At 45.7% G+C, this 12115-nt stretch overlaps 1 protein-coding gene across 1 annotated transcript; it reads left to right on the plus strand.

Moving 5' to 3' along the window:
- Nucleotides 1–386: 386 nt before the first annotated feature.
- On the plus strand, nt 387–12066 carry LOC112990633 (ATP-dependent RNA helicase DDX19B). Its single transcript, XM_064497101.1, has 12 exons — nt 387–571; nt 791–839; nt 1302–1355; nt 2255–2390; nt 4993–5085; nt 5791–5893; nt 6285–6399; nt 6815–6992; nt 7435–7672; nt 8372–8534; nt 9410–9601; nt 10196–12066. The coding sequence occupies exons 1-12, from the start codon at nt 515–517 to the stop codon at nt 10255–10257; spliced, it is 1440 nt and encodes a 479-aa protein (XP_064353171.1). The 5' UTR covers nt 387–514; the 3' UTR covers nt 10258–12066.
- The last annotated feature ends 49 nt before the right edge of the window (nt 12067–12115 follow it).

A 12115-nucleotide genomic window follows, 5' to 3' on the forward strand; every position in this document is an offset into this window, starting at 1 on the left:
CCACAGCCAGGCCAGGCCAGGCCCCAGCCCCAGCGCCATGTCCAGCCCCACAGCCAGGCCAGGCCCCAGACCCAGCCCCACAACCAGGCCCAGGCCCAGGCCCAGCCCCACAGCCAGCTCAGACCCCAGCCCTGGCCCCACAGCCAGGCTCAGGCTCAGCCCCACAGCCTGCTCAGACCCCAGCCCCATAGCCAGGTCTGATCTGACCCCAGCCCCACATCCCACAGCCAGGCCACGTCCTGCCCCACAGCCCAGCCAGGCCCCCCCTTCCCTGGCCCCCGCCCTACACCCCACAGCGAGGCCGGCCCCGCCCCCCGGTGCCCCCCCGCGCCGCGCGGCCCCGGGGGCGGAACGTTCGGCGCGCGGAACGTCGGCGCCGCGGCGGGCGCTGCCGGGCGGGCGCTGCTCGAGGGCGGCGCGGGCGGCGCAGGCGCCCTCCGCGCGCCCGGCGCCATTGCGGCTGGTGGCGGCGAGCCCGGCCGCAGCGCTGCGCCCGCCGCCGCCCGCCGCCGCCATGGCCACCGACTCCTGGGCCCTGGCCGTGGACGAGCAGGAGGCGGCCGCCGAGTCGGTGAGCGCCGCGGGGGGGGCGGGAGAGCGGGGGCGGCCCTGCCCCGCCGCCTCGGGCCTGGCGGTCCGGTAACGGCTCCCGGCGGCCGTTGGCGCCGCCTCGCCGGGGGGGGGGGGGGGGAGGGGAGCGTGTCCCGCCCCCCCCAAATCGCCCCTTTTCCGTGTGCTTTTTCCTTTCTCCTCGGGGAACCTCACGGGTTTTGTTCTTCCTCGCTTGCAGCTGAGCAATTTACACCTGAAGGAGGAGAAAACCAAGCCGGACGCCAACGGTGAGTTGCGGCCCCCGGATCGGTCTGGGGGGGGCAAAAAAGTCACGTTTTTCCCACGCGTTTGGTTTCACCTGTCGGTGCCGAGTTAAATTTCTCCCCTAATCAATAAATTCCAGAGAAAAGGAGCATAAAAGGAAGGTTAAGCAGTAGCTCGGGCTAAACGCCCGGCTCGCGCGCTCGTTCGGCGAGGCCAGCTCTCTTCAGTCGCGTCCCGACGCGTCCGCCTAGCCCTTGAAGCAAAACGTCTCGGGACGCTTGGCCTGAAACGATCTCCAGCATCGCTTCGCTTATACAGAGCAAGCTGGGTGTCTTCCACGTCCCGACAGCGAGGCTGTTGTAATCATGGTGGCGACCTGCTTTGTAGCTTTTCTGTGGGGTTTAGAAGCAAAATGTCTTCAGGCGCGGGCTTCTCCTGCTGTGTCGGCCCCATCTCACGTCTGCCCCGCCGCTTTCTGAACTTAGGTGCCGTCGTCAAGGCGGATGACAACGTGGAGAAGACGGAGGATGAGGAAAAAGGTTGGTGCCTTTTGGGGAAAGTATTTTGGAGCGAATTGTTGAAAAGAAATTAATGTCACGTAGGCTTTAAGTCTACTTTATGTCTCAGGATGGGTGATCTTGTATCCAGCCCAAAGGACTTAACCGTAAGGCATGTCCTTCCTCCATAATACTTTTAAGGCTATTGTGTCCCATAATAACTCGGGCGACTGCTGGATTAGGATGGAGAAAAATAAGAGGATAGCAGTGCCCTCAAAGGCAGGGCTGGATGCAGCAGCAGCTGGATAACCTGGAGCTGGAATTGTTGTAGCAACCAACGTGTTGCGTTTATGAGATGACTGTCGGGAGGTGGGTAACGTCTCTAAATCCTTCAGAAGGTGACTTAGGAGAAACTCGCTTTGGAAAAGAGTTCTTGGCAAAACGCCACAGTGCCACAATTCAGCCTTATATTTTGATCCAACTTATCCTCAGCTCCGAGTGTATTAGAATTTTTTAAAGTACCCTTTGTCCTCAAGTTTTCTTTAAAACAAACAAACCGGAAAAGGTATCTGCCCACGTGTCAGATAATGGTGAGGCTTAAAGTGGCTTTTAACCCTCTCCCACCTTCCAGTTAGATGCTGTGCTATGATATCTTAAGTAAGCGAAGTGCTGTGTGTGTTAAGATGGCCCTATCCCCTTAAAACAGTGCTTGCTTTGGTTCGTCTTCCTAAATATAAAATTTGAGCCTCTAGGGTGTCTTGACAGATGTTTCACTCAGCTGCTTTTGGCTCTTTCATGACGCTTCTTTATAATAAGAGAATTTCAATATTTTCTGGTTTGGGCACATCTTGTCCTTTCTAACTGGCTCAGTAATGCCGTGTTTCGGTGGGAGTGACGCTTTAGACAGGCCACATTTTTTTTTTAATCTCCTTTTTCTACAGAGGACAGAGCTGCCCAGTCCTTGTTAAACAAGCTAATTCGCAGTAACTTGGTTGACACAACGAATCAAGTGGAAGTGCTGCAGAGGGATCCCACGTCGCCCCTCTACTCCGTGAAGTCCTTTGAGGAATTACGACTGTAAGTGTCTGTTTGGTCAAGGATGCTAGAAGAGTAACACTGCGACGAACCAGCGGTAGATTGAGCTGTTGGAGCCTGGGCACAGAAGTATTAAATAGGCTCCTTTAGAGTTGTATTTTGCAGCTATTATTTGGCCCGCAGGTTTGTAGGAAGCCCAGTGCTGAACTCACTGAGAGTTGTGTTGACTGACTTTCCCCTGGCCTGTGATGAGACTGCAAGAGCAGATGTCAGTTTGGAGCCGGTTGGGCAGCTGGAGTCTGTCCTCGTGTCCTATTAGATTTCCTGCCAGTGTAGGAGGTATCACTGGTTTCTGTTTCAGGTAGCGGCAAATTTGTCATTAATAAATGAGCATATCGTGTGTTGTATTATTTAAGCGCAAGCAGCAAGAAGAATTATTTTTTCTTGGTGTCCTGTGAAGGTTTTCATCTGAAATGAGCTCATTCTGAGAAGCGGCTTCCTGTACAAGTGTTTTAAGTCCAGATCTAATCAGCCCTAGCAACACTTTTCTGAATATTGATCTATGGTTTTTTTGCTCTTCAACTGAACAGAGGAGCTTGCATGTAACAAGCTAGATGAGCTGAAAAGGGCTGAACAAAGGAGGCTGGACTGTCTTTCCACGGCCACTGTAGTCAACCGTACGTGAATTGCAAAGTGAAATCTTTTCCTGTGTAAGAGACATCATTATCTCCCCACCAGTTCTCCAGCAGATGCAGGGAAGCTCAGAGCAGGTATTCCAGCGATGGTGCTGTTTTTGCGGTGTACAGGCAGCATTTTGGAAAACAGATTTGTTTTATAGGTCAGAAGTTATGAACGCAACAATCTTCTGTTATTGGTATCTAAGATGAGTTGTGAAGGTGCAGCAGTAGATAATAATAGAAAAAAAACCCCAGGCCTGACCAGGCTTCCCACCTGGAGATGTTAGGATGTTGTTTGAGTTCGTCAATGTTTGTAGTTGAATGTCTACAAAAGAGCTTAGATCACGTAGTGCCTATTAGCATCATTTTTCAAAAGCCAAGCAGTCCAATAAGTTAATGATGGGGGCAGTCGGCTAATTGAGTCTTTTTTTGTTATTTTGTTATGACTTGGTGTATCCTTGGCAACTGTTTCAGAGAGTTGGGCTTTGTACGTCCTTGCTTCTGAACTGCACAAGGTTACCTTTTGTTTGAGTCACTCTCTGAAAGTAATATGTGCTTTTTAAAAAGCACGTTGTGCTGAATAGCAAGTTCTTAACGGCAGGAAAGTGGGGGAAGGAAGACTAACTTGCTTTGAATAGAAAGTGCTTACTTCTGAGCAGCACTAACAGCACTCCAGGGAGCTCCTGGAGGTCATCAGCCGAGAGTTTACTAACACCATAACCTGCATTTTAGGTTGTTCTCGAATCTCTTTTTGTGTACACAAGTATCTGCTGAGATTAGAAAGCGAACCTGCAGAAACAGTACTTGAGAAGTATTTAAGGCTGTCATTTACTGGTTTTGTGCATAAAGCCAGTATTACTACGATAAGATGTCAGTATATATTACAGAATCCATCAAGGCTGAAGTCTTTGTAGTGATGTTACGACATTAAACTTCATTCTGTTTCGCGTGTACAGAGGCCGCTTTGTCCCATATTTGAGTCTTCAAGGAGTGATATCTTGGGCGCTAAGATTAGGCACTGCTAAGGAAAAGGGATTGACCTAAAGGATTGGATTAACGGTCTCCGCTCTGGAATCGCCAAGAGTGTCTGCTAAGCTGCTTTAGAATAGACAAGAAACCCAACACTAGCACTTGCAGGTGTAACACAAAGTTCTCTAGGTAGTCACAAAAGGCAGGCAAGTAAGCTGACTTAATGAACATTACTCTGCTTTTCATCCCTTATCGCTTCCAGGTACTGATCATAGTCACTCTTTAATGTGGTTATAGCAAGTACATCGAAAATGGCAATTCTGGGTCCAGGCTATGAGCCCGGCAGCTGTGCTGGGTCTTTCCTCACCTAGAAAGGTGACTGACCCTAACGCGCTCCCTTTATCGATCGACGTTGTCTCTTGAGCTCTCTGCATTTGTGCTTACTTAACTTGAAACCTGACAATGTGTATGGTTACCTTGAATGATTTGTCTCCTTGAGTCACTGGATAAAACAAAAAATCACTGTACTTTATGGTTTTAGCTAAATGTAAAGTTGACACATAGGAACCAAATGTGTTTTAACAGGCCACTCAGCATTTTGCTGTCAGAATAATTTTACTCCCATTTTTGAGGCCTAATCTTGAAGGCAAAGCAATGCTGCTTCTAGTTTTAAATATAAAAGGTTTTCTTTGGTATTTCTGCTCAGATAGAGATATATGTAGATTTTCATGGGTAAGACGGTGTGTTTTGAATAGGAAGTCTTTTCTGATATGCCCATAACTTATCAGCTAAGAGGAGAACTTGGATGGAAAATGGTTTGAAGCGATAGGTTAGCTGTTTTCTGGTACTGGGTGACACTTCTGGCCTATGGGGAGGTAACACTGAGTTGCCAATGACCTTTATTAAGTTCTCATCCAGACACAGCCTGCTGGTATGGTACGGTTGCTTAGCTTGAAGACGTTTGAGGGCATAGCTAAAAAATACTCCTTTCTTTTCAGGAAGCCGCAGCTTCTGCAAGGAGTCTACGCCATGGGCTTCAACAGACCGTCGAAGATACAAGAGAACGCCCTGCCCATGATGCTTGCTGAACCGTACGTACCCATACTTTCTACTGCCTTTGCGTTTAGGAAGGATTTGAAAGATTTATTATGCTGTTACTAGACTTCTGTTGTGGATGGGAGGATGGCGAAGGGGGAACTGTCTGAGCTGTGGGTGAAAGGGTTCCCATGCTATGGTACTTCCGTGGCCACGAGCTATGTGGCAGCAGCCCTAGATTTGCCCTTTTCCTAGGACAGGCACTAAACACTCAGTGGCACTGAATATCATCTACGTTAGGCCAAGGTAAATCTGATTTTTCCTAGTCAGTGTAGGGGAGAAATAATAAGGCTGTTAGGGAATATCGCTCCAAAAATCCTGGATAGGTGGGAGTAGCTGAGATGCTGTGGATTGTCTCCGTGCCTGGTTTTCCTCTCTGCACCTCTGAGCTGAAATATGTGAAGTGTTAAAACACTAGGGGGAGATGTGCAAAATGGAAAAGTACTGCCAGATCACAGCAGTTTTCCTTAGAAATCCAGTGGTCAAGGTCACTTGTGCTGAAAGAGGGAGTTGGTAGAGGGTGGAAACTAACTTCTGCCCTGTGAATACAGAGGACTGATGAATCTCAAATGTATTAAAATGCTTATGCCTGCCACTCGCTGTGTTTTCTTTCTTGCTCATCCCCATGGGTATGTTTTTTGTGCGGTTGGTTTTGTTGAGCTCGTGCCAGCGTTTAAAGTTTCTGCTCTGTGTTGCTGCAGCCCGCAGAACTTGATCGCACAATCTCAGTCTGGTACTGGTAAGACAGCTGCCTTCGTCTTAGCCATGCTCAGCCGTGTTGAACCTGGGAACAAGTATCCACAGGTAAACGTTTCTGGAATTTAACTCTTTCGTGAGGCTTAGTGGTAGCGCACTGCCACCCAGTGAAGATGCTGTGGGTTTTCTATCTTTTTGGTTTGTCACTTTGTGTTTTTTTTTTTAACGAGACCTTAGATAGCTATTAGACCCCTTATTGCTACTGTCTATGTATGTCCTCTAGCAGAATATTTACACTCTCGAGTCTAAGTATCAGAACTGGACACAGAAAGCCAGTAGCTAGATGATCGTATGCATGTGAACTAGTTTCCAAAGTTTAAGAATCCAGAACTGGACGGGCTTTCAGAAACTGTTCAGCTGCTCACATGTAAAACTTCCGTAAGGATTTTTAAAAACAAGTGTGATCATCTCAAACTCGTTAATCCCTCTGTCCCTTCAGTGTTTGTGCCTTTCCCCAACGTATGAGCTGGCGCTTCAAACAGGAAAAGTGATTGAACAGATGGGGAAGTTTTATCCAGAGCTGAAACTCGCGTACGCTGTCCGAGGCAATAAACGTGAGTAAGGTGAAATACCACCGACAGACTGTAAAGGAGAAAGATTCTTCCGCTGGGCTTGGTGTCAGACTCTAGCACAACCAACTCACCTTCTCACCAGTATCGGATCTGTACAGAATATGAACTGGGTGTAATGGGAGGTAACTCAGGGTGGGGCAGGGGGGCCACTGGGACAACGAGTCTGTCAATACTTTGGATTTTACCAGAATTTCTTCCTTAACACAAACACAGCTAAATACTAGGAGCTGTATTGTGACTGATTCCATAGCTATTAGGGGTAGTTTGTGCAGACCGTAGATGTAGTCTAACAGCTGCAGTTAGAAGAATTGTACTAACTGTTAAATTTATCTTGTAGGCTTCACATGGTCATGTTCTCCTGTGTAAATTAAATTAAATTAAATTTCTGTCTCGGCAGTGGAGAGGGGTCAGAAGATCTCTGAGCAGATTGTAATCGGCACACCTGGCACTGTGCTGGACTGGTGTTCCAAACTGAAATTCATAGATCCCAAGAAAATCAAAGTGTTTGTCTTGGATGAGGCTGATGTGATGATAGCGACCCAGGGCCATCAGGATCAAAGCATCCGCATTCAGAGGTGAGGACTTTCTGTGCAAGTTGCCTGGGGATGGGAGATGATGATTATTCCTTTCAATTACAGTTAGGTGTTTTGTAATGTAGAGGCAGCAGGGCTAGGTTCTTGACCGGTGTCTTCACCGGTACAGCAACAATATTAGAATCATTTATTTAGCTCTAATTCAGATGGTTAATGGAGACAGAACATCAAGGGATGACAGGCAGTATAATTTTCTTATGGAATAAAAAACCATGTCCCCAGATCAGAGTTAATTCATTTGCAGATGCTGTTGGTTCACGTGGGAATGATCAGGTATTGGTAAGATGAGTTTTAGTCTTTCCAAACACTGAAATAGGTGATTCCAAGAGTTTTGTTTCGCTTCACCTCTAGCGTTAATCCCATCGAGATTTCATCAAGCAACATTGCTGCATGTGACTCCTCTCCATTTTGCTCTTTCTTGCAGAATGCTCCCCAGAGACTGCCAGATGCTTCTGTTTTCAGCCACTTTTGAGGATTCTGTGTGGAAGTTTGCTCAAAAAGTTGTTCCTGATCCAAACATTATCAAACTGAAGCGAGAGGAGGAAACACTGGACACTATTAAGCAGTACTACGTTCTGTGCAATAACAGAGACGAAAAGTTCCAGGCTCTCTGTAATATCTACGGCGCTATCACCATTGCCCAGGCCATGATCTTCTGTCATGTGAGTCCTTCTGGGAAAAACAACCCTGTTAGCGTCTGTCAGTGTGCATCATCATCATTATTTTTTTTCTTCTTCTTTTTTGGCTACCATAACTTTTAGAAAAAACAATGCTGACAGTGCCAGAACAGCCCTGTAAAGCTGGCAGAGGCCCTATAAAGGGATAAAACCTGTATTTGGAGTCTGCTGCAGCAGCCTGCTTCTATGCAGTCTCAAGATGTAATGATACCGGACAGTCAGAGCTTGGGAAACCAACATTAACTGGAAACTGTTCAGTTCAGCACTGCGTAGAGCCTGTCTTGGGTGGTTTTACAATTACATTCAGCTCAAACTCTTTCCCTTTCCAACCTGAGTAGTTTTATCTTTGTTTTCTTGGCAGTGCATGTGAGCTTTTATCATACATATGTAATGCAACTCTTTCCCTTGTAGAGTGAAAGCTAAGGATCAGAGTACAAAGAAAATGCATAATTTTCTTGTACAAAAGGTTCCTGTGGTGGTAGATGCATATTCCTCTTTCTCATGTGAATGCTGGGAGCACTGCGTTTTTAATGGAGAGGGGGCAGCCACAGCGCTTCTGGAGCTGTTCCGTTTTGAAACGTAAAACTAAGCAGCTGTGAAAGTCTCAGTCTAACCAGGAGAGGTTTGTTCTTGCTTCCAGTTTTAGAACTTCTTTCCAAAGACAGGCCTAACTTTGTGTTTCAGACTCGGAAGACGGCTGGCTGGCTGGCGGCAGAGCTCTCAAAGGAAGGCCACCAGGTGGCATTGCTCAGCGGCGAAATGATGGTAGAGCAAAGAGCCGCAGTCATAGAGCGTTTCCGAGAGGGCAAAGAGAAAGTGCTGGTGACCACAAACGTCTGTGCCAGAGGTAGGGAACAGCAGAGCTGGCCCGGGCAGGGGCAGAAGCAGCGCTTCTTGAGATGAGATACTGCTGGCCCACGCGCAGAAAGGAGTTGTAAGCCAGAGTGCTCCAGTCCGGACGAATTAGGGTCCTTAAACTAATTTCAGGACTTCTGGGCTGTAGCTGCTGGCTTTCTGTGTGTGTATCAAGATGCCTGTGGGCACGCACAGGATTACTTGTAGGCTCCCTGCAGCTTAAGGTGAAAAATTGCATCCTGTGACATGTTTATACTCCTGTCACTGAGCATCTGGTAGCTGCTTCTTAGCCTTGCTTGTACCGATGACCCTGCATGTTTGAAATATGTTTCAAAATAAGGAAATCTGAAAAATACTGAACTCCAGGAGCAATTTGTGATGCAATTTAAGAACTAGAACAGTTAAGACAACTTACTACTTCAAAAGCCAAAAGATCTTTATGGCTAGGGAAAGGAGGAGGGAGTTTCCAGTGGGAGTGCATGAGGACTCGTAAGCACTGGGTAAAGCTGAGCAGCTCGGTCTGTTTTCCCATTATCCATTTTAATGGGATTCTCTGGTGTAATAGTTTGGTTTTAATTTCCAGGTACTTCATAAATATATTGTGGAAAAGATCCATTTCCAGTTGTACCTATAGGTTCTGCTGGCAAGTCTTAGCCACTCTTGGTGTTGCTTCAGAGGTTGAGACTGGCTTTTAACTCTTGCCTAATCTCGGAGGCAACCATGCCACAGCTCTCTGAAAGCCGTTGAAAATTATGCCATTTGGTAACCTAGGTGTTGTGACCAAAGCGCGCACAGGTCAGGACAGAGGCTGCTTCTGCTCTAAAATGGATAAAAATGTAATTGTAATCTGATGCTTTCTTTTATCAGGGATTGATGTAGAGCAGGTCTCGGTTGTTATCAATTTTGACCTTCCTGTGGATAAAGATGGCAACCCAGATAATGAGACTTATCTGCACCGGATTGGACGTACAGGTCGTTTTGGCAAGCGAGGACTGGCTATTAACATGGTGGACAGCAAGCACAGCATGAATATTCTCAACAGAATCCAGGAACACTTCAGTACGTACCCTCATACTTCTTTCTTTCTCTAAACCTGATGCTATTGCAGTAGGATTTTGACTAGCTGTATACTGAGCAGATCCGATTCTAATGGATATTTGTCAAGGCTCAAGCTGAAGAGGACATGAGCTGCATTTTGTGTTGCAGTTGGCTCCGAAAGAATAATTTGAGAAATGAAGCTGTGCAACAAATAGCACTTGTTCCTTTTCGAGTGGGTAATGAGCCATTACCAGATGAAATTCTTCACATGAGTGCAAAGCAGTGTTTATAGTGCAGTACAATAGCGGCCTGACAAGTATCTACACGTCAGTTAGGATTGCGAGCTGCTAGAGTAAGATAGAGACAGAGATAAGTTGAGTTGTGTGTTTGCTGGCTGCCTGGATAGTCCTTAAAATGGACATTCCAGAGACGATAATGTTTGAGTATCCTGATGGGCCTTTTATTAAAGAAAAAGAAAAATGTTTATGTTGCAGTTTTAAAACCTGAGTGAGTATTTCATGGATAAACCTGACTTCCCCAAGACCAGCTAAAGAATGCAGCTTTCTCTTCTGTGCTCTGTTACACTGTATCTGACCGGCTTCTGCTTTTTTACAGACAAAAAGATAAACAAATTGGATACTGACGACTTGGATGAAATTGAGAAGATAACTAACTGAAGTACAGCTGCTGGAACTGGTGTGTACCCTGCTGTGGAAGCTCTCCCACTACAATTGGATCAGTGTTCAGATTGGCACGCCTCTCAGCTAGTCCCGAAAAGGACTCTTAAGATACGAGTACACAAAAATTACCTCATTTTAAAAATTGCAGTTGGACTTAAAATTGTGCAACTATGGGGAGGAAGAGGCAATGTTTACAGAAGCTTTTAACATTTCTTAGTTTAGCCTTAAAATGGGAAAATATTTTGAATTCTAAGAAATATACTTGCCAAAAAAATTGGCAAAATGTAACTATCTAAAACAAATAAAAAAAATGCTTTATTGCCTTTAATTGGGATGAAGTTCAGCATAAATGTGATCAGTTAAAATCCAACAGCCAAATGTATAATGGACATGGATTAAGAAGAAAAAAAAAAAACAAGGCAGCTGATTTTTGGCTAAAAACTCAACTTGTACGAAATAGGATGTCATTCTCTTTGGCGCTCCCTGAGCTCTTAAGACTCATTTCTGGCTTCCTGATGGATTTGCCCTGCTTTTCCTTAAGTAGATTGTCCAAAGGATGTCTGCAGTAGCTCATACTCTCAAACACAGGTGCCGTGTTGCTTTTGCTGGGCAGTACTTTGTTTTAATTTGTCCTTAATTTGTTAGAATGGCCACTATACATAAAGCACTGCAGTGGTGAAAGTGCTTGATCAAGTACTCTAGAAGTTCATCTGAAGCATTTAACCTTGCCAAACTGTAGGTGGGTGGGGAGGGGGGCGAGGGGCGGTGTAAAGGGAATTGTACTAATTAATTTTCTGAATAAATTCACCTCTGTAAAATGCTAGTGTCTTTTGAAGTGGGGGTTAGTCACCTTTAGGCAGGTGGTGCCAGTTCTAAGATGCTGCTGTGAAGCTCCACATGAAGTAACACAGGGAACTGCTGGACTTCACTGATCAGTAGTAGAAACAAGAATATTAATCTGGCTTAAAAAAAAAATCACGATAGCTTGTATTGACCAAAAAATACTTTTAGAACACCAAATTTACCTGTAACAGTATGTTTTGGTACCAGAGTCTTGAGTTAAATTGCTCAGCCAAATCTCAGATGGGAAGCACTCCACTTTCATTGTGCTAGTAGTGCAAAACAGACAGGTCATCAGTCCCTTGCCCCAAGGTGATCCTTGCCAGAGGCGGTGTTAAACTGCTCTGTTTGGGCTTTTAGTTCAGTTGGGACCATTTTAGCGTGCACAACTGAAAGTTTGGGGGTTGTTCCCCCAGCCCAGTTTCCAGGACACGTAGGCTCCTGAACTAGAACTTAGTGGTGCACAGTTCTTTTGGGAAAGTGGGACATGCGTGAGCAGCCATCGGCCTGCTACTCAGTGCAGGAATCACTTCAAAACAAATGTACAAATTGTAAATTTAACTAGGAATTTTCTTTGCAATTTTGGCCATCATATTCTGTTCAAAGACAGGAACATGGATCCTTTTACCAAGTAAAAAAAGGCTCACTTAAAATGTACCTAAAATTTTAGGAAATTGTGCACCCTTTTATCAATTTGTATAAAGGCTTTAGTGAAAAACTGTTAAAATTAAACTTTTTGTATTCTGGGGTGTATCTATTTTTATTCTGTTGGAAACCTATTTAAAGTGGCAGGTGAGTGAGTGCTTGCGTGTAGAGTGGAAGACTTGTTTCAATCACCTACTTTAATAGTACAGCTGAATGACCTCATGACAGCAGTGCATTGGGTTGAATTGTCATGAAAGCTGCTGCTGGTCCTGTGTGCTGTTTCTAATGTACTTTGAATTGGAATAAAGAACACATACTGAATGATGCCTCAACTAATTTTTTGCCTGGCTACCTTTTTTGTTCTTTAAAA

This window comes from Dromaius novaehollandiae, chromosome 24 (assembly GCF_036370855.1).
Source record: "Dromaius novaehollandiae isolate bDroNov1 chromosome 24, bDroNov1.hap1, whole genome shotgun sequence".
NCBI classification, from domain to species: Eukaryota; Metazoa; Chordata; class Aves; order Casuariiformes; family Dromaiidae; genus Dromaius; species Dromaius novaehollandiae.